Source organism: Pongo abelii, chromosome 10 (assembly GCF_028885655.2).
Source record: "Pongo abelii isolate AG06213 chromosome 10, NHGRI_mPonAbe1-v2.0_pri, whole genome shotgun sequence".
NCBI classification, from domain to species: domain Eukaryota; kingdom Metazoa; phylum Chordata; class Mammalia; order Primates; family Hominidae; genus Pongo; species Pongo abelii.
In genome coordinates, this window is record NC_071995.2 from 11,967,348 (window position 1) to 11,987,885 (window position 20,538).

At 40.8% G+C, this 20,538-nt stretch overlaps 2 protein-coding genes across 4 annotated transcripts in view; one reads left to right on the plus strand and one right to left on the minus strand.

The window, feature by feature from the left end:
- SMIM10L1 (small integral membrane protein 10 like 1) overlaps positions 1 to 20,538 on the plus strand; it is a 282,294-nt gene that overhangs the window by 214,093 nt on the left and 47,663 nt on the right. The window lies entirely within an intron of this gene.
- LOC103891985 (basic salivary proline-rich protein 2) lies at positions 14,934 to 18,863 on the minus strand. The gene is made up of 3 exons (XM_054527781.2): positions 18,800 to 18,863; positions 16,182 to 17,314; positions 14,934 to 15,036 (listed from the first exon to the last, which is right to left on the minus strand). The coding sequence occupies exons 1-2, from the start codon at positions 18,861 to 18,863 to the stop codon at positions 16,200 to 16,202; spliced, it is 1,179 nt and encodes a 392-aa protein (XP_054383756.1). The 3' UTR covers positions 14,934 to 15,036; positions 16,182 to 16,199.

A 20,538-nucleotide genomic window follows, 5' to 3' on the forward strand; every position in this document is an offset into this window, starting at 1 on the left:
CTTTTTACTGAGTTTGTGTTGGTAGCTCTCTTTTCATCTGCTGACTTCTCTGTTATATCAAGTAGTTCCTGCCCATCATTTCATCTTTTTATGGAAAATACAGGTTAGTCAGTATTAACAGCTGCCACTTATCATTTCAGGCCTCGAATAACTCTTGTGACATCATTAAGTTTTTGCTCAGGGATAGTGATAACTTCAGGATACCTCATTAGAGTTATTGTGTGTGGGGCTGCCACTGGAAATCCTAAATACAGGCCACTTGATCATTTGGATGAGAGGATCCTGCGTTGTACACATTAGGATCTGATCCTGCTCTTCCAGATGGGTTTGAAATACAAGGGATTTCAAAAAGTTTGTGGAAGAATGCCATTACAGTATGAAATTTGAGATTATATAAATTTTATTTCTTAACATAACCTCCACTGCATTCAAGAAGGTTTGCAAGTAATGATAGAAATAATTTAGCCTATCCATAAAGAATTGAGGGTCCTGAGAATTTCACCATATAAATGCAGTCTTTTCACATTATTAACTGAAGAAAACAGCATACACATCAAAGTATTTTTATCTTAGAAAAAAAAAAGAATTCCGAGGAACAGCTCCAGTCTACAGCTCCCAACGTGAGTGATGCAGAAGACAAATGATTTCTGCATTTCCAACCAAGGTACCAGGTTCATGTCACTGGGGATTGTCAGACAGTGGGTGCAGAACAGTGGGTGCATCCCACCGAGCATGAACTGAAGCAGGGCAAGGCATCACCTTACCTGGGAAGTGCAAGGGGTCAAGGAATTCCCTTTCCTAGCCAAGGAAAGGAGTGATGGATGGCACCTGAAAAATCAGGTCACTCACACCCTAATACTGTGCTTTTCCAATGGTCTTCACAAACAGTGCACCAGGAGGTTGTATCCCAAACCTGACTCAGAGGGACCTATGCCCATGGAGCCTTGCTCATTGCTAGCAAAACAGTCTGAGATCAAACTGCAAGGCAGCAGTGAGGCTGCAGGAGGGGCTCCCACCATTGCCAAGGCTTGAGTAGGTAAACAAATTGGCCAGGAAGCTTGAAATGGGTGGAGCCCACTGCAACCCAAGGAAGCCTGCCTGCCTCTGTAGACTCCACCTCTGGGGGCAGGGCATAGCCAAACAAATGCAGCAGAAACCTCTGCAGACTTAAATGTCCATGTCTGACAGCTTTGAAGAGAGTGGCGGTTCTCCCAGCATGCAGCTTGAGATCTGAGAAAGGACAGGCTGCCACCTCAAGTGGGTCCCTGCCCCCTGAGTAGCCTAACTGGGAGGGATCCCCAGTAGGGGTGAACTGACACCTCACATGGCCGGGTACTCCTCTGAGACAAAACTTCCAGAGGAACGATCAAGCAGCAACATTTTTCTGTTCGCCAATATCTGCTGTTCTGCAGCCTCCACTGCTGATACCCAGGCAAACATGGTCTGGAGTGGACCTCCAGCAAACTCCAACAGACCTGCAGCTGAGGGTCCTGACTGTTAGAAGGAAAACTAACAAACAGAAATGACATACACACCAAAACCCCATCTGTACGTCACCATCATCAAAAACCAAAGGTAGATAAAACCAAAAAGATGGAGAAAAAACAGAGCAGAAAAACTGAAAATTCTAAAAATCAGAGAGCCACTCCTCCTCTAAAGGAACACAGTGGCTCACCACCAATGGAACAAAGCTGGACAGAGAATGACTTTGACTAGTTGAGAGAAGAGGGCTTCAGACAATCAAACTACTCTGAGCTAAAGGAGGAAGTTCAAACCCATGGCAAAGAAGTTAAAAACCTTGAAAAAAGATGAGAATAATGGCTAACTAGAATAACCAACACAGAGAATTCCTTAAAGGACGTAATGAAGCTGGAAACCATGGCACGAGAACTACAAGATGAATGCACAAGCCTCAGTAGCCAATTCGACCAATTAAAAGAAAGGGTATCAGTGATGGAAGATCAAATGAATGAAATGAAGTGAGAAGAGAAGTTAAGAGAAAAAAGAATAAAAAGAAATGAAAAAAGCCTGCAAGAAATATGTGACTATGTGAAAAGACCAAATCTACCTCTGATTGGTGTACCTGAAAGTGACGGGGAGAATGGAACCAAGTTGGAAAACACTCTGCAGGATATTATCCAGGAGAACTTCCCCAATCTAGCAAGACAGGCCAACATTCAGATGCAGGAAATACAGAGAACGGCACAAGAATACTCTTCAAGAAGAGAAACTCCAAGACACATAATTGTCAGATTCACCAAAGTTGAAATGAAGGGAAAAATGTTAAGGGCAGCTAGAGAGGAAGGTCGGGTTACCATCAAAGGGAAGCCCATCAGACTAACAGCTGATCTCTCAGCAGAAACTCTACAAGCCAGAAGAGAGTGGGGACCAATATTCAACATTCTTAAAGACAAGAATTTTCAACTCAGAATTTCATATCCAGCCAAACTAAGCTTCATAAGTGAAGGAGAAATAAAATACTTTACAGACAAGCAAACGCTGAGAGATTTTGTCACCACCAGGCCTGCCCTAAAAGAGCTCCTAAAGGAAGCACTAAACATGGAAAGGAACAACCGGCACCAGCCACTGCAAAAACATGCCAAATTGTAAAGACCGTCGAGGCTAGGAAGAAACTGCATCAACTAACGAGCAAAATAACCAGCTAACATCATAATGACAGGATCAAATTCACACAAAACAATATTAACCTTAAATGTAAATGGGCTAAATGCTCTGATTAAAAAACACATACTGGCATATTTGATAAAGAGTCAAGACCCATCAGTGTGCTATATTCAGGAAACCAATCTCATTTGCAGAGACACACATAGGCTAAACAATAAAGAGATGGAGGAAGATCTACCATGCAAATGGAAAACAAAAAAAAGGCAGGAGTTGCATTCCTAGTCTCTGATAAAACAGACTTTAAACCAACAAAGATCAAAAGAGACAAAGAAGGCCATTACATAATGGTAAAGGGATCAATTCAACAAGAAGAGCTAATTATCCTAAATATATATGCACCCTACACAGCAGCACACAGATTCATAAAGCAAGTCCTTAGAGACATACAAAGAGACATAGATTCCCACATAATAATAATGGGAGACTTTAGCACCCCACTGTCAACATTAGACAGATCAACGAGACAGAAAGTTAACAAGGATATCCAGGAATTGAACTCAGCTCTGCACCAAGTGGACCTAATAGACATCTACAGAACTCTCCACCCCAAATCAACAGAATATACATTGATTTCAGCACCACACCACACCTATTCCAAAACTGACCACATAGTTGGAAGTAAAGCACTCCTCAGCAAATATGAAAGAAGAGAAATTATAACAAATTATCTCTCAGACCACAGTGCAATCAAACTAGAACTCAGGATGAAGAGAATCATTCAAAACCTCTCAACTACATGGAAATTGAACAACCTGCTCCTGAGTGACTACTGGGTACATAACAAAATGAAGGCAGAAATAATGATGTTCTTTGAAACCAATGAGAACAAAGACACAACATACCAGAAACTCTGGGACATATTCAAAGCCGTGTGTAGAGGGAAATTTATAGCACTAAATGCCCACAAGAGAAAGCAGGAAAGATTTCAAATCAACACCCTAACATCACAATTAAAAGAACTAGAGAAGCAAGAGCAAACACATTCAAAGTTAGCACAAGGCAAGAAATAACTGAGATCAGAGCAGAACTGAAGGAAATACAGACACAAAAAACCCTTCAAAAAATCAATGAATCCAGGAGCTGGTTTTTTTAAAAAATCAACAAAATTGATGTACCACTAGCAAGACTAATAAAGAAGAAAAGAGAGAAAAAACAAATAGATGCAATAAAAAATGATAAAGGGGATATCACCACCAATCCCACAGAAATACAAACTACCATCAGAGAATACTATAAACACCTCTACACAAACAAATTAGAAAATCTAGAAGAAATGGATAAATTCCTCAACACATACACCCTCCCAAGACTAAACCAGGAAGAAATTGAATCTCTGAATAGACCAATAACAGACTCTGAAATTGAGGCAATAATTAATAGTTTACCAACCAAAAAAATCCAGGACCAGATGGATTCACAGCCAAATTCTACCAGAGGTACAAGGAGGAGCTGGTACCATTCCTTCTGAAACTGTTCCAATGAATAGAAAAAGAGGGAATCCTCTCTAACTCATTTTATGAGGCAAGCATCATCCTGATACCAAAGCCTAGCAGAGACACAACAAAGAAAGAGAATTTTAGAGCAATAACCCTGATGAACATCAATGCAAAAATCCTCAATAAAATACTGGCAAACCGAATCCAGCAGCACATCAGAAAGCTTATCCACCATGATCAGGTGGGCTTCATCCCTGGCATGCAAGGCTGGTTCAACATACACAAATCAATAAATGTAATCCAGCATATAAACAGAAATAATGACAGAAACCACATGATTATCTCAATAGATGCAGAAAAGGCCTTTGACAAAATTCAACAATGCTTCGTGCTAAAAACTCTCAATAAATTAGGTATTGATGGGACAAATCTCAAAATAATGAGAGCTATCTATGACAAACCCACAGCCAGTATCATACTGAATGGGAAAAAACTGGAAGCATTCTCTTTGAAAACTGGCACAAGACAGGGATGCCCTTTCTCACCACTCCCATTCAACACAGTGTTGGAAGTTCTGGCCAGGGCAATCAGGCAGGAGAAGGAAATAAGGGGTATTCAATTAGGAAAAGAGGAAGTCAAATTGTCCCTGTTTGCACACAAAATGATTGTATATCTAGAAAACCCCATCTTCCCAGCCCAAAACCTCCTTACGCTGATAAGCAACTTCAGCAAAATCTCAGGATACAAAATCAATGTGCAAAAATCACAAGCATTCTTATACACCAATAACGGACAAACAGAAAGCCAAATCATGAGTGAACTCCCATTCACAATTGCTTCAAAGAGAATGAAATACCTAGGAATCCAATTTACAAGGGATGTGAAGGACCTCTTCAAGGAGAACTACAACCTCTGCTCAATGAAATAAAAGAGGATACAAACAAATGGAAGAACACTCCACACTCGTGGGTAGGAAGAATCAATATCGTGAATATGGCCATATTGCCCAAGGTAATTTATAGATTTAATGCCATCCCTATCAAGCTACCAATGACTTTCTTCACAGAACTGGAAAAAACTACTTTAAAGTTCATATGGAAACAAACAAGAGCCTGCATTGCCAAGTCAATCCTAAGCCAAAAGAACAAAGCTGGAAGCATCACGCTTCCTGACTTCAAACTATACTACAAGGCTACAGTAACCAAAACAGAGATATAGATGACTGGAACAGAACAGAGCCCTCAGAAATACTGCTGCATATCTACAACCATCTGATCTTTGGCAAACCTGACAAAAACAAGAAACAGGAAAACAATTCCCTATTTAATAAATGGTGCTGGGAAAACTGGCTAGCCATATGTAGAAAGCTGAAACTGGATCCCTTCCTTACACTTTATACAAAAATTAATTCAAGATGGATTACAGACTTAAATGTTAGACCTAAAACCATAACAACCCTAGAAGAAAACCTAGGCAATACCATTCAGGACATAGGCATGTGCAAAGGCTTCATCTCTAAAACACCAAAAGCAATGGCAACAAAAGCCAAAATTGACAAATGGGATCTCATTCAACTAAAGAGCTTTTGCACAGCAAAAGAAACTACCATCAGAGTGAACAGGCAACCTACAGAATGGGAGAAAATTTTTGCAATCTACTCATCTGACAAAGGGCTAATATCAAGAATCTACAATGAACCCAAACAAATTTACAAGAAAAAGCAAACAACTCCATCAAAAAGTGGGTGAAGGATATGAAAAGACACTTCTCCAAAGAAGACATTTATGCAGCCAAAACACACATGAAAAAATGCTCATCATAACTGGCCATCAGAGAAATGCAAATCAAAACCACAGTGAGACACCATCTCACATCAGTTAGAATGGGGATCATTAAAAAGTCAGGAAACAACAGGTACTGGAGAGGATGTGGAGAAATAGGAACACTTTGACACTGTTGGTGGGACTGTAAACTAGTTCAACCATTGTGGAAGTCAGTGTGGCAATTCCTCAGGGATCTAGAACTAGAAATACCATTTGACCCAGCCATCCCATTACTGGGTATATACCCAAAGGATTATAAATCATACTGCTATAAAGACATATGCACATAAATGTTTATTGCGGCACTATTCACAATAGCAAAGACTTGGAACCAACCCAAATATCCAACAACAATAGACTGGATTAAGAAAATGTGGCACATATACACCATGGAATATTATGCAGCCATAAAAAATGAGGAGCTCATGTCCTTTGTAGGGACGTGGATGAAGCTGGAAACCATCATTCTCAGCAAACTATCGCAAGGACAAAAAAGCAAACACCGCATGTTCTCACTCTTAGGTGGGAATAGAACAATGAGAACACATGGACACATGAAGGGGAACATCACACACCGGGGCATGTTGTGCGGTGGGGGGAGTGGGAGGGAGAGCATTAGGAGATATACCTAATGTTAAATGACGAGTTAATGGGTGCAGCACACCAACATGGCACATGAATACATATGTAACAAACCTGCACGTTGTTCACACGTACCCTAAAACTTAAAGTACAATAAAAAAAAAAAAGAGAAAAGAAAAAAAAGAAGTCCAAAGATACTGCATCAGTACTGTAAGTTGGATGCCCCGGGATTTTCTTTTTTTTTTTTTCATTTTTGTTTTTTTTCTTTTCTTTTTTACTTCCATAGGTTGGGAAACAGGAGGTGTTTCGTTACCTGAATACATTCTTTAGTGGTGATTTCTGAGATTTTGGTGCACCCACCACCCGGGGGTTTACACTGCACCCAATTTGTGGCCTTTTATTCATCACCCCCTTCTCAGAATTTCCCTCTGAGTTACATAAGTCCATTGTGTCATTCTTACGCCTTTGCATTCTCATAGATTAGCTCCCATTTATGACTGAGAATATATGATGTTTGGTTTTCCATTCCTAAGTTACATCACTTAGAATGATAACATCAACTTCTGAGACACTTCGGAAACAGCCAAAACTTGAGCAGATAAATGCCCAGTAAAGCTTCAACAGAGGGTCCTTGTCCATCACAACAATGCTCCTGCTCATTCCTCTCATGAAGCAAGGGCAATTTTACCAGACTTTTGATGGAAAATCACTAGGCATCCAATCTCATCCATTTTTCTGCTAAAGATTTGACTAAATCTCTCCAAACTCCAAACTCTCCCATAAGTGGTTGTTACCATTCTTTGGCCCTCCAGAAAGTTAACAACCAGAATACCTTTAGCATCCAAAAACACTGTTGGCATGATATTTGCTTTTGTTCATTTACTTAGACTAGACCACTTCCACCACTTGGTAGCCATTGCTTTCAATGTGTTTGTCCCTTTGAATGCCACTGGTAAAGCCATGTTTTATTTCCTGTTACAACTCTTCAAAAAAATGCTTTAGGATCTTTTTTTTTCTTTTCTTTTCCTTCCTACTTGTTTAATTTGTCACAGAATGTTCTCTTCTTGTCTGCAGCTGACAGGTACAGCAGTTTTGGCCCTCATCAAGTGGCTAGTTTGCTCAAATTTAGTTTTTCAGACAGAAAAATATTATGTAATCAGAATCAATTGATCTTCTTGTGCTAGCTCTTTTTTCTACTGTTAATTGTCAGACCTCTTCAATTAGGCCAAAAGAAGATAAAATTTTTGTCCATAGGTTAATGTGAAGGGACTACTACTACAAGGTTCACCTTCACCGTCATTTCAATGCTTCTTTTTTTTAATGTCAAGACCTTTGTCTTTTTTATTATTATACTTTACTAATAATAATGGAGAAATAGGAACACTTTTACACTGTCGGTGAGACTGTAAACTAGTTCAACCACTGTGGAAGACAGTGTGGTGATTCTTCAAGGATCTACAATGAGAAACACCATTTGACCCAGCCATCCCATTACTGGGTATATACCCAAAGGATTATAAATCATGCTGCTATAAAGACACATGCACACGTATGTTTATTGTGGCACTATCTACAATAGCAAAGACTTGGAACCAACCCAAACGTCCATCAATGATAGAATGGATAAAGAAAATGTGGCACATATACACCATGGAATACTATGCAGCCATAAAAAATGATGAGTTCATGTCTTTTGTAGGGACATGGATGAAACTGGAAACCATCATTCTCAGCAAAGTATCACGGGGACAAAAAACCAAACACCACATGTTCTCACTCATAGGTGGAAATTGAACAATGAGAAAACTTGGACACAGGAAGGGGAACATCGCACACTGGGGCCTGCAATGGGTTGGGGGAAGGGGGGACTGATAACATTAGGAGATATACCTAATGGAAATGACGAGTTAATGGGTGCAGCACACCAACAAGGCACATGTATACATATGTAAAAAACCTGCATGTTGTGCACATGTACCCTAGAATTAAAGTATAATTAAAAAAAAAAAGAAAATTAGACCATATCACATTTGTACATCACATCCACCACAGTTTTTTATTAAACTGGTAATGAGATTTAGATTTCATACGTCAGCTCCTTCATACCTATATGACTTTCTCTTTATTGAAAAGTGGGTGATTCTTTGAATAGGACAGAAAGCAGAATCTTCGTCAACTTCATCTTGAACTAGCTTGACTGCAACACAAGAGGGTTGTCTACCAGGAGAGATGAACATTAACAGAGTGGAGGGACTTGTGATGTGATTGAGTAAATTGCATGAAGTCCCTGTGGTCTGGGAGGGGTTCATGTGTATCAGAGGAATCCTGGATACACAATTATGATACTGGTTCATATATTTTTATATTATGTTTTGTCTTAAAAACACATGTTTCACAATTATTTTATGGTATTCATATTCTATGAACATATTGTAGCCATGGCTGATTATAGTAAAAATATTTCTTAAGCATTTACTATATGCCATTTAATCTTCAGAACCAGCTTATCAGGTAAGAATATTGCGTACTACCATCGCAATTTTATAGGTGAGCTGAGTGAGGCACATGCCAAAGTTGCTAAAATAGTAATAAGTGGTAGAGATGGCAGTCAGTTTTCAGAGCCTATGTTCTTCCTTACTGTACTCCACCACATTCTTGCTATTTACATCTATATTTATTTACTTCCAAAAATGTCAGAAGAAACCAGGTCCAGAAAATAAACTCAGGTACAAGTGATAGATAATGGGTAAGGTAAACCATGCCCTGAAAAAGCAGTCATAGAGAAGATATTAAGTATCAGAATGTACCTGGAAAAATAGAAGTCAGAAGACAGTCCAACCGTGTTTTTTTGCTGTTGTTTCTTTTGTTTTTGTTTTTAGATGTATGTTTACTAATTAGACCTCAGATGGGGTTGTGCGTTAGTCCATTTCTACCGTAAAAACAAGACTGTAGACTGGGTCATGATTAAGGAACAGAAATTTGTTTCCCAAAGTTCTGTAGGCTAGGAAGTCTAAGATTAAGGCATCAACAGATTCAGTGTTTGGTGAGGGCTTCTGTTTGCTTCCAAGATGGTTCCTTGTGGCTGTGGTGGAATAAAGGTTTAAAAACTCTAGGTAAAAATAGCAGTCAAACTAGAATCCTATATCCATTCAGGTAATCATTTAAGTGTGAAGGTCACATAACACAGCTGGCAGCATGAAAAACCTTGAAATAGTTTACTTCTCATATGCTGAAGCTATGCTAGCATATGTTTCACAGAAGAAGAAAACCAAGAAACAGGAAGACAGCAACTCAGGATATGCATTCTCCTACTTAAAAGGGAGAAATGGGAATTTCCAGGACAAAAGCCAATTATCTGACATTTGAGAGTGAGGAAAATTATACTAGGTGGGATTTTGCAGGTCCGTTGGAAGTTGAAGGAAGACTTAGATGTTTTTAAAACAAGGCAAATGATTGAGAAAACAGATAATTACTAAATGTGTTGTTGGGCATGGGAGTTTTGCAAGGACAGAAAGATAAATGTAATTAACATGTAAATTCAGGCAAGGAGTAGTGTTGACATTGGTGACAATAGAGAACAATCATGAACACAACACAAAGAAAGCCTCCTCATTCTAAAAAAAGGAAAAAAAAATCACTACTGAAGGGACCTCAGTAGTTGGAGCTGTCATCTGACTTTCTAGCAGGGCTAAGTAGGAGGCAGCAGAACCATGCCTGTCACTCACCACTCTGGTCTCCATATAGAAATCAACTCTAGAACAGTGAGCTTGTTATAGAGGTCAGGTGCAGACTGAAGAATTGGAGGTGGGAGACTTTTCCTTCTTCTCTGAAGGTGTCTACTCCTCTGTTGCCCCCAAGGGGAGAGATGTTTAGAGATTCACTCCACAGAGCTGCTTCACATGGCAGCTGGGTGTTCCCAGTGCAAGTGATGTCTGAGAGGAAGAGACAGAGGAAGAGAGAGACAGAGAGAAAGGGTGAATTGAAAAATAAAAGATGAAGCCGTAGTTTCAATTTTAACTTAATCTCAATAGTAACATACCACCATTTCTGCCATATTTTGCTGGTCACAGAAACCAATCCTGATATAATGTGGTGGGGACTACATAAGAGTGCTAACATTAGATAGTAGGAATATTGCATAAGACTATCTCAAAGTGACAACGATTTGATAAATCATTAAAGAAAGTTTAGGAGAATAAGGGGTTCTGTGTATTCAAAGAAGGCTTTAATGTGGGAAGTTGTGGGCATACTTGAATAAAATGCAAACATATGCTTGAGAAAGTTAGGAACAAACTTAGTATGTTGAAAGAATGTTAACAAGGCCAACTGTAGTGTCCAAAGAAATCAACAGATTCAATCTTTATCAAAATATCAATGTCATTTTTCACAGAATTGGTAAAAAATAATCCAACATTACTTACAGAAGGAAAACATAAGAGCCAAAAGACCCAAAGCAATCCTAGGCAAAATAAACAAATTTGGAAGTGTCGCATTGCCTGAATTCAAATTATACAACAAGACTGCAGTAATGAAAACAGGATATGACTGGTCTAAAAATAGGCATATACATCAATGGAACAGAGTAAAAGATCCAGAAGTAAAGCTATATATTTGCAGGCAGCTGATCTTTGACAAAGCAGACAAGAATGCACACTTGGGAAACATCACTCATTTCAATAAATGATGCTGAGAAAATTGGACTGCCATATGCAGAAGAATGAAATTGGAACACTATCTGTCACATCTCTCATATAGAAAAATAACTCAGGAGGATTAAAGACTTAAATGTAAAATGTGGGCATACACTAATACAAGAAGAAAACTTCTGGACGTTGGCTGAGAAAAGAACTTATGACTAAGACGTCAAAAGCACAGGCAACAAAAACCAAATTGGACAAATGGCACTTAATTTATCTAAAATAATCTACAAGCAAAATAAATCAACAGCGTCAACAGACAACGTGCCGAGGGAAAATATTTGTAAACTATGCATCGTACAGGGAACTAATATGCAGAGTATAAAAGGAACTCAAACTACTCAGCAACAACAACAAAAATCAATTAAAAATAGACAAAGGACATGAATAGATGTGTTTCAAAAGAATACATACAAACAGCCAACAGTAAATGAAAACATGTTCAACATCTCTAATCATCAGAGTAATGTGAATGAAAACCACAATGAGATATCATCTTACCTCAGTCATAATGACTATGATTTAAAGGATCAAAAATAGCAGCTCTTGGCAAGGATAGGGAGAAAGGAGAACTCTTGACCACCCTTGGTGGGAATGTAAATTAGTACAGCTTCTATGGAAAACAGTATGATTTCTCAAAGAACTGAAACTAGAACTACATTTCCATTGAGCAATCCTGCTACTGGGTATCTCCTCAAAGAAAAAATAGTCAATGTATCTAATATATACATTTATCTGTATGTTTATCGTAGCAACATTCACAGTAACAAAGATATTGAATCCACCAATGTATCTGTCAATGAATTATTGGATTAAAAAATGTAAATATATATATACAATACCATACTACTCAATCACAAAGAGAGAATGAAATCACACATATTGTGACAATATGGATGGAACTGGGAGTCATTTTCTTAAGCAAAACAGGCTAGATACAGAAAATCAAATATAACACATTCTCACTGGTAAGTGGTTGCTACAGAATGTATCTGCATGGATGTAGAGAGTGAAATGACAGACAAAGAACACTTGGGAGTATGGGGGGCAGAGCGGTTGTAAAGTGAAGTATTAATAAATGTAGTGTTTGTTATTTGAGGGAGGAATACCCTAATGCCATGAATTAAGCACTATGTAATCTATGCAACAAAATCGAAACCTGTATTTCTTCAAAAATATTTTTTTAATTAACAGAAAATCTAAGCATACTGCTTCCCTACCCCACCATAAAAAGAAGACAATGACCAATGTGGCCACAGGAGAATGAATTAGGTGTAGAGCATCCCCCAATTCCACAGAGAGTTAGGACTGAATACATATTACTTTAGCATAGGTAAAAATTAGCAGCTGGGTGCACTGGCTCACCTCTGTAATCCCAGTGCTTTGGGAGTATGAGCAGGCGGTTCCCAAGGTCAGGAGTTTGAGACAAGCCTGGCCAACTTAGTGAAACCCCTACTCAACTAAAAATACAAAAAAATTAGCTTGGTGTGGTTGTGCACACCTGTAATCCCAGCTATTCAGGAGGCTGAGGCAGTAGAATCACTTGAACCTAGGAGGCAGATGTTGTAGTGAGCTGAGAACTTGCCACTGCACTCCAGCCTGGGAAACAGAGGAAGACTCTGTCTAAAAAAAAAAAAAAAACACAAAACTCTCTGGTTCTTATAGAGTAAAAGTTGTGGCAATCAACTGGAAAACATAGAAAAGTAATATAATTTTTAAACGGCCAAGGTGGGTAATTGACTGTTGGGAAATAAATAGAACTATTTGGTGTAAACTGCAGATGAGGCTTGCTTAGAGGGGCTGATAGAGATGAAAGTGATGAAACTGGCTGCAGTGGGAACTTATTTTGAAGCTTGAACTTCACAGTGATAACATAGCTGATTTGACTAGATGTAATGTGATGAAAGAGGAAAAGAGAAGAGTCAAGAATAAATCCTAGTTTGCTTAATTAATTAGGTAAATTCTTTACCAAGACCAAAAAGAGTTGGAAGAGGAAGAACTTTGTAGCTGTAGGAGGGAAGAGGCAGAGATAGGAGAAACCCTAGGAGAGAGGGGGAGGCTCCTGGAAAGATTGATAGAGTGTTCCCAAAAGAAGGGTAGGATCCATGGTGTTAAACTGCTGAGGGGTCACAGGAGATGCAGGACTGAGAACTGATTCCTGAAATGAGTAGAATGGAGGCAGTAGATGATCTTCACAGACTTGAAGTGGAAAGAACAAAAGCATCTATAACGTGTGCATAAGAAAAATTTGGAGGTAGAGGGGATGGGGAAATAATCACATACATACGTTTCAAGAACTTTTCCAACAAAAATGGCAGACAAATAATATGGTAGGAAAGAAGCACTAAGAGTCTTAGGAAGACTTCTGTAGAAGTGGCTGATGTTTCAGCAGGCTTTTGCTGATTGAAGTAATCCCATAGAGCATAGATGTAACAATCACAAGACAAAAGGGTCACATGCAGAAGCAAAATCCTTGATTGGGCAATGTAGTTCAGAATCAAGTGAGAAGTTAAGAGATAGGGGTAGGAAGGCTTCACCTACGGTAACAGGAGAGAGGCCAGAGACCTGGGCTTCAACTGGGTTGCTCAACTTAGTGGTGGTTATGGTGAGATCATTCTGTTCTGATTTTTCTGACTTCTTAGTGAATTATCAGAGGCTATCAATGGGCACAGAGGCAGTTTCTAATATTGAATCTTCCTTGCTTGAGAAGCAGACATGCCAGTCTCTGCAAGGTTTTTGGTATGTATGTTATCTCATTAGTCTCCATACTCTAAGGTAGTTGTTATGATTATTCTCATTTTAGATGAGGAAATTGAAGCCCTGAGAGTCTAAGTAGCCTTTTAAGACTCCAGAGATAGTAAGAAAAACAGTTAGGTCTTAATTAAAACCTGAGAGTGTCCAAATTATTGCTCCTTAAAATCATGCTGTCTCTTTAATGAACTCCATTCAGATTTCATTAAAGAAAGGTGAGGAAAATAGGAAGGGAGAGAAGTGATCACTGTTAAAATAGGGTCAATGGGATAGAGAGGGTTCTGGGGATAAGAAGCATAGACTCCTATTCATTCCCTTGAAACCAAACTCAGTTTCTTAGAAATTATAAGGATCTCTTTCAGCTTCTGTGACTTTGTTGCATTTGTTGTGTTTTCTGTCCTTAAGATCACTGGAATATCAGTTAACAATCAGAAAATAATTTTAAAATTTCAATTTATGCTGTAGAAGTCAGGGAAGGGCCAGGCATGGTGGCTCACACCTATAATCCTGGAAGTTTCAGAGGCCAAGGAAAGCAGATCACCTGAGGTCAGGACTTGGAGACTAGCCTGGCCAACATGGTGAAACCCCGTTTCTACTAAAAATACAAAAATTAGCTGTGCATGATGGTGGGCACCTATCATCTCAGATACTTAGAAGGCTGAGGCAGGAGAATAGCTTGAACCCAGGAGAAGCAGGGGGCAGTGAGCCGAGATCGTGCCACTGCACTCCAGCCTGGGTGAAAAAAGCTCCATCTTGGGGGGAAAAAAATAGAAGTCAGGGAAGTAGAGAAACAGTAAAACCTTTTTGCACGGCAGCTGGCTAAATTAGGATTAAGGAGGAGGGAAGCTTCCTGGAGCATCAAGGAGAAGGGTTCCTAGATATTCATATAATGTCTTCTTGGTCCTCAGATCCCACATTCACAAATATTGAGAAACAGACACCACAGTCAGAAATTGCAAGCTAATCATTTTATTGGTATACGGAAGTTAGAGCTATGACCACCTTGTTCCAATGTCATGGCATTTGAATCATTTGAATCACAGTCATCTTCTTATTCACTTCCTGAAACAAACAAACAAGGAAGTTTATAGACCAGACTTGACATGGCAGGAAATGTTGAATTCCTCACTGGTGTTACTGCAGTAGAGTACATGAGAGCCCATCCTCTCTCCCCCATCCCTTCTACCTCCTGTGTTTCCTCTCTAATTTTTTCTGTGTTCACACTTTTGATGCCCTTGCACAAAATGTGCTCCAAATTGTTCCTTATGTGATGAAGAGAGAAGATCGTTCTCAACTTGTTATTACTTGCTGCTGAATTTGTTCACAGATATATTTACACAGATGGTAACTGGAACATATTCTATAACAGTGAGAAGCTGAAACCACCCTCAGTGTCCAGTGACGGGGACTGGTTAAAGACATCACAGCGCAGCCACATAATGGGGTAGTATAAAATTGTAAAAGCAAACAGATAAACCACTGAAGAGATCTACTTAGCTTCATAAACTCATGTGGAAATTTCCAAAGAAATGTATTTTTTAAATGACTAACATATGTACCTGCATATAAATTATGGTATTAGTTCTGGGGGAAAAATATTCTAGTTGTCTATGTACACATAAATATTTCAAACAGAAGATGCCATAAAGTTAACAGTGGTAGTTTTCTGAAGGAGGGGAGGCAGGTAGGATGAGTTATGCCTTTAAATTTAGATTCATATTTTTCCATTTCATTAGGTATTTTTTGTTAGCTTAATCATGTACTCATTGAAAAGTAAGAATTTAAAAAATGAGACACCATTTAGCTGCTGAAAGTTCCGGGACCACTTGGCAGGAATACTGGACTCGAGAGGCTGGTGTGAGGAAGGACTGAGCAAACAGTGCTCAGGTGAAAACTTTAAATGGGAGGTCTCTGAGTTTGTGCACAGAAAACAGAGCGCCAGAGAGAACATGGTACTGCTTCCTCGTTGCCAACACAATTTAAGACAGATTATTTGGAATTTTGTTTCTCAACATCAGAATTCCTTAAAGAGTTTGTTACAAATATAGGATCTTGTTACCCATTTCCAGAATATCTGAATACAAATCTTTAGAAATGGGTTCTAGGACAATACAATGTCAATGGGCTTTTAGCTGATTCATTGGCACAATAAAGCTGGAGAACTGTAGCAATTAGAGCCCTTGGTGAAGAATAAAGTGGAATCATACCTGTCATTGAATCCTAGATTACTGGGGAGGCTGTCCCTGGGGAGGTCTGGAAGGTCTGCCCCCTTGAGGAGGGGGTGGTGGTCCCTGGGGCTGTCCAGCAGGAGGTGCCCGGGGCTGCCGGGGATTGCCTCCTGCTGGAGGTGGGGGACCTTGAGGATTGTTGCCTCCTGGTGGGGGTGGTCCTTGTGGCTTTCCTGGAGGAGGTGGGGGACCTTGGGGCTGGTTGCCTCCTTGTGGGGGTGGTCCTTGTGGCTTTCCTGGAGGAGATCGGGAACCTCGGGACTTGCTGCCTCCTTGTGGGGGTGGTCCTTGTGGCCTTCCTGGAGGTGGGGGACCTGGAGGTTTGTTGCCTCCTTGTGGGGGTGGTCCTTGTGGCTTTCCTGGAGGAGGTGGGGGACCTTGGGGCTGGTTGCCTCCTTGTGGGGGTGGTCCTTGTGGCTTTCCTGGAGGAGATCGGGAACTTCGGGACTTGCTGCCTCCTTGTGGGGGTGGTCCTTGTGGCTTTCCTGGAGGAGGTGGGGGACCTTGGGGCTGGTTGCCTCCTTGTGGGGGTGGTCCTTGTGGCTTTCCTGGAGGAGATCGGGAACTTCGGGACTTGCTGCCTCCTTGTGGGGGTGGTCCTTGTGGCTTTCCTGGAGGAGGTGGGGGACCTTGAGGCTGGTTGCCTCCTTGTGGGGGTGGTCCTTGTGGCTTTCCTGGAGGAGGTGGGGGACCTTGGGGCTGGTTGCCTCCTTGTGGGGGTGGTCCTTGTGGCTTTCCTGGAGGAGATCGGGAACTTCGGGACTTGCTGCCTCCTTGTGGGGGTGGTCCTTGTGGCTTTCCTGGAGGAGGTGGGGGACCTTGGGGCTGGTTGCCTCCTTGTGGGGGTGGTCCTTGTGGCTTTCCTGGAGGAGGTGGGGGACCTTGGGGCTGGTTGCCTCCTTGTGGGGGTGGTCCTTGTGGCTTTCCTGGAGGAGATCGGGAACTTCGGGACTTGCTGCCTCCTTGTGGTGGTGGTCCTTGTGGCTTTCCTGGAGGTGGGGGACCGGGAGGTTTGTTGCCTCCTTGTGGGGGTGGTCCTTGTGGCTTTCCTGGAGGAGGTGGGGGACCTTGGGGCTGGTTTCCTCCTTGTGGGGGTGGTCCTTGTGGCTTTCCTGGAGGAGAAAGAGACAAGAGAAAGACAGAGTAAAAGCCCATACAAGATTCATTGAATAGTTGCAGCAAATTTTTATCAGTTTGGGTAACAAGCTGAGTGGGGAAACACACAAAAACGGGACCAAAACATTAATTTATTTGCATTTTCAGTGAAAACATAGAACTCTGGAGTGGAGCGCTGGGGAAGTACAAAGCAGTGGAGGGCCTCTCAGTATAAAGAGGAGACAGAATGAGGATGCTGCCCATTTGTCTGTCATCTCCCTGCAGGCACTCCTGGCTGGGGGGATGAAGCAACACACTCCTGTGGTCATCTAAGCCAAGCATCTCTGCCATTCAATTTGGTGGCCTGCTCATGATGCCCAGAATCAAGGTTGCATGAAGAGTGCCTATATTATTAGGGGCACTAACATTAATCAATTACTGAAAGGAAAGTTTTGATAAGAAGACACTGGAGAACTGATCCATTCATAAGCAGAAAAAGACAGTCAAAACAGATTGAGAATGAATTGGGATTTACCTGATATTAGGGAGGGAGATTCTTCCTGACTGACATCTAGAAGAGAAGCATAGGATGTTGGGAAAAGTTACATCTCGAACCTTTCAAGACTCACAACTGTTCTACAGGGAAAAGGGTCTTCCCACCACACCCCATGCATCCCCTAGGTTAACCCATCAGCCACCGTCTGTGAAGCTGGTGGAGGGGGAGGAAGGTATAAGAGGAGGCAGGGTTGTTACGACGGAGCAACAGCCATGAACTCAACATAGAAGAGCCCCTTTTTTCCCTCCCTAGCATCCCTCAAGACTTAATGCTAATTTAGTTTACACATGCCAGGTACCTCAATGTGATACTTTGGTGTTCTTATGCCCTCCATCTCCTATAAATACATTGCTTATGTTCACATGCCTTCTCAATTGGGGTAACCAGAAGTAATCACTTCAATACAATCTTACCCATACCACTGCCAGCACATTGAAATACTGCATGTAAGGGAGGGACAAATGACAATGATTGGCTCTGATACTTCTGTATCTCTAGTTAAACAGAGACAAGTGTTCCATCCAATTCTCTGTCTCTGCAGTATCTCTGAGGTGTGTTTATCGCCATCATCGATGCTGATCCACCATACAGCAAGGCCACCATCATCCCTATGTACTTACTGAGATCAGTTTAGGATCTTCACAGCTGGACTTCCATGAATCTGCCTTGAATTCTCTACTGCGTCCTTCACAGCACAGTTATATCTCTCTATAAATGCAAATCTTACCTTCTCATTCCCCTGGAACAAATTCTTTATTGGATTTCATTATACATTAAATAAATTAGAAACCCTTACTGTGGAATGAGGGCACAACAGGTCTCCTGATCCTAGGCATGAAAACTCTGCAGCCCCATCTGTGTTTTCATTCTCTCTTCCCCGTAATTACCATTATCACCTCCTAAGCCCCAAGCAGAGTCACCGCATCTTCTCCCCCTTCTGTTTTACCTTCATTTAAGTTCTCAGCTGAGCTCAGGGCCAGCAGGGCCACTGACAGCAGAATCACCAGCATCTTGCGGGAGGCTCTGGGGTTGCTCCCAACTCTGTGCTGGGAGGAACATGGTAACTCCCTTTATAAAGAGGAGCAGAACAATGGCACCTTTGAGCTCCACACTGGGTGGGCCTCACCACCTCAGAGACTGGGTTCTGCTTTGCTAACTGCAGGTCAGGTGTATCCCTTATTTTTCTTTGAAACTCTAGCCCAGAGAGATGAGTTGGATAGGATATGTTGTTAGTGTCTTATTTCCAAAAGGTACAACTATGACTTGAACGATGCTTTTGAAGGAACTGTGTCCAAGCCATCAGCACTGTGTCATCATTGAACTTTAGATATCATTAGAGTTTCAATCTTTTAGGTAAGACTATCATCCACTTTCCACTGTGCTATTTATTTCTGTTTATGTGCATGTGGGCAGCGATGCCACAGCCAGCAGTGAAGATGGTCAATATCTCTGGATCTTTTTATGCCCTATTTCCATCTCTTCTGATGTGTGTGTACAGATATTTTCATATTTGATGCAATAGAGATGGTTTCTGCTATCTGTGAGATGTGTGAGGACAGCACACTCCTGTGCACACATAGATGACAGACAGCTACCCCGCAGCCTGCTCAGGCTATGGCTATTGTTCAAGTTTCTGTGGATCTCACCCAGCTCAGGCAAGGCTTGGTCCTGTACAACACAGGAAGTCTAAAATTTTGTATTCTAAAGTATTTTTAGGGGTTATTAATGCAAAGTGGACACAGAAACCACCAGGAAATTTCTCAACCTGGAAAAACTGAATACATAGTTCTGTGAGGGAGCCATGCGATGTCATGTTGCTAAAATTTCCTTCATGCTCTTCCCTTTCTCTAGAATATTTTATAAAATTCATGCACTGCTTCATTTCTTTTAGGAATTATATCGAATTCTTACCACTTATAATTAAGTGGCCACAATTCTACATTCAAATAAGATAATCAGACACCGCCATCAAAGCCTCAACTGCATTGTATTTCTTTTCTTGGTTTAGTCAGTATTTGTGTTACCTGTTTTCTCAGATTCTTCTTCCACAAGGAGGATTTTTTCCACAATATTCTGATATGCATTCCTCCCCACGTTCTTTCTAGTACTTCTTTTTCATATTTTATTTTCTGAGTCAAGCTCATTATGTGTATTTTTTATTATGTAGCTGGCTTTTCCCCATGAATTTGGTGAGGTTTCCTTTATTTAATCTTCCAAGTAATAGGATGTATACTCCTCACCATCTTTTTTCATTCCTGTCTGTGTAATTTCACCATAAATATTGTGTTTCCAAAAATTCCTCTCAGAGTCCTGCATTGTTAGCACTTCTTTTAGCTGCTAGTTCTTCTCTTATATCTGGTAAATCCCTGCTCATCAGTTCGTGGGATATACAGGTTAGTCAGTATCAATAGCTGCCATTTACCACTTAGACAATCTGAGTGTCTTGTGTAATTGTTCACACTTTGTGCATGACTGGTGTTAATTGGAGAACACCAATCAACCAATTGGTTGGAGGTATGATGGGGGTAGAGAGGGTATGTGACAGTAAATCCTAAAGACAGGTTTCTTGACCATTGTGGATGAGTGGATCCTGGGCTGTGCACATGAGGGTCTGGTTTGGCCCTTCTGAAGAGTTGCGGATAATAGTACAAGGAGACTTCCTAATACAAGAGGCTTTGCTACGCA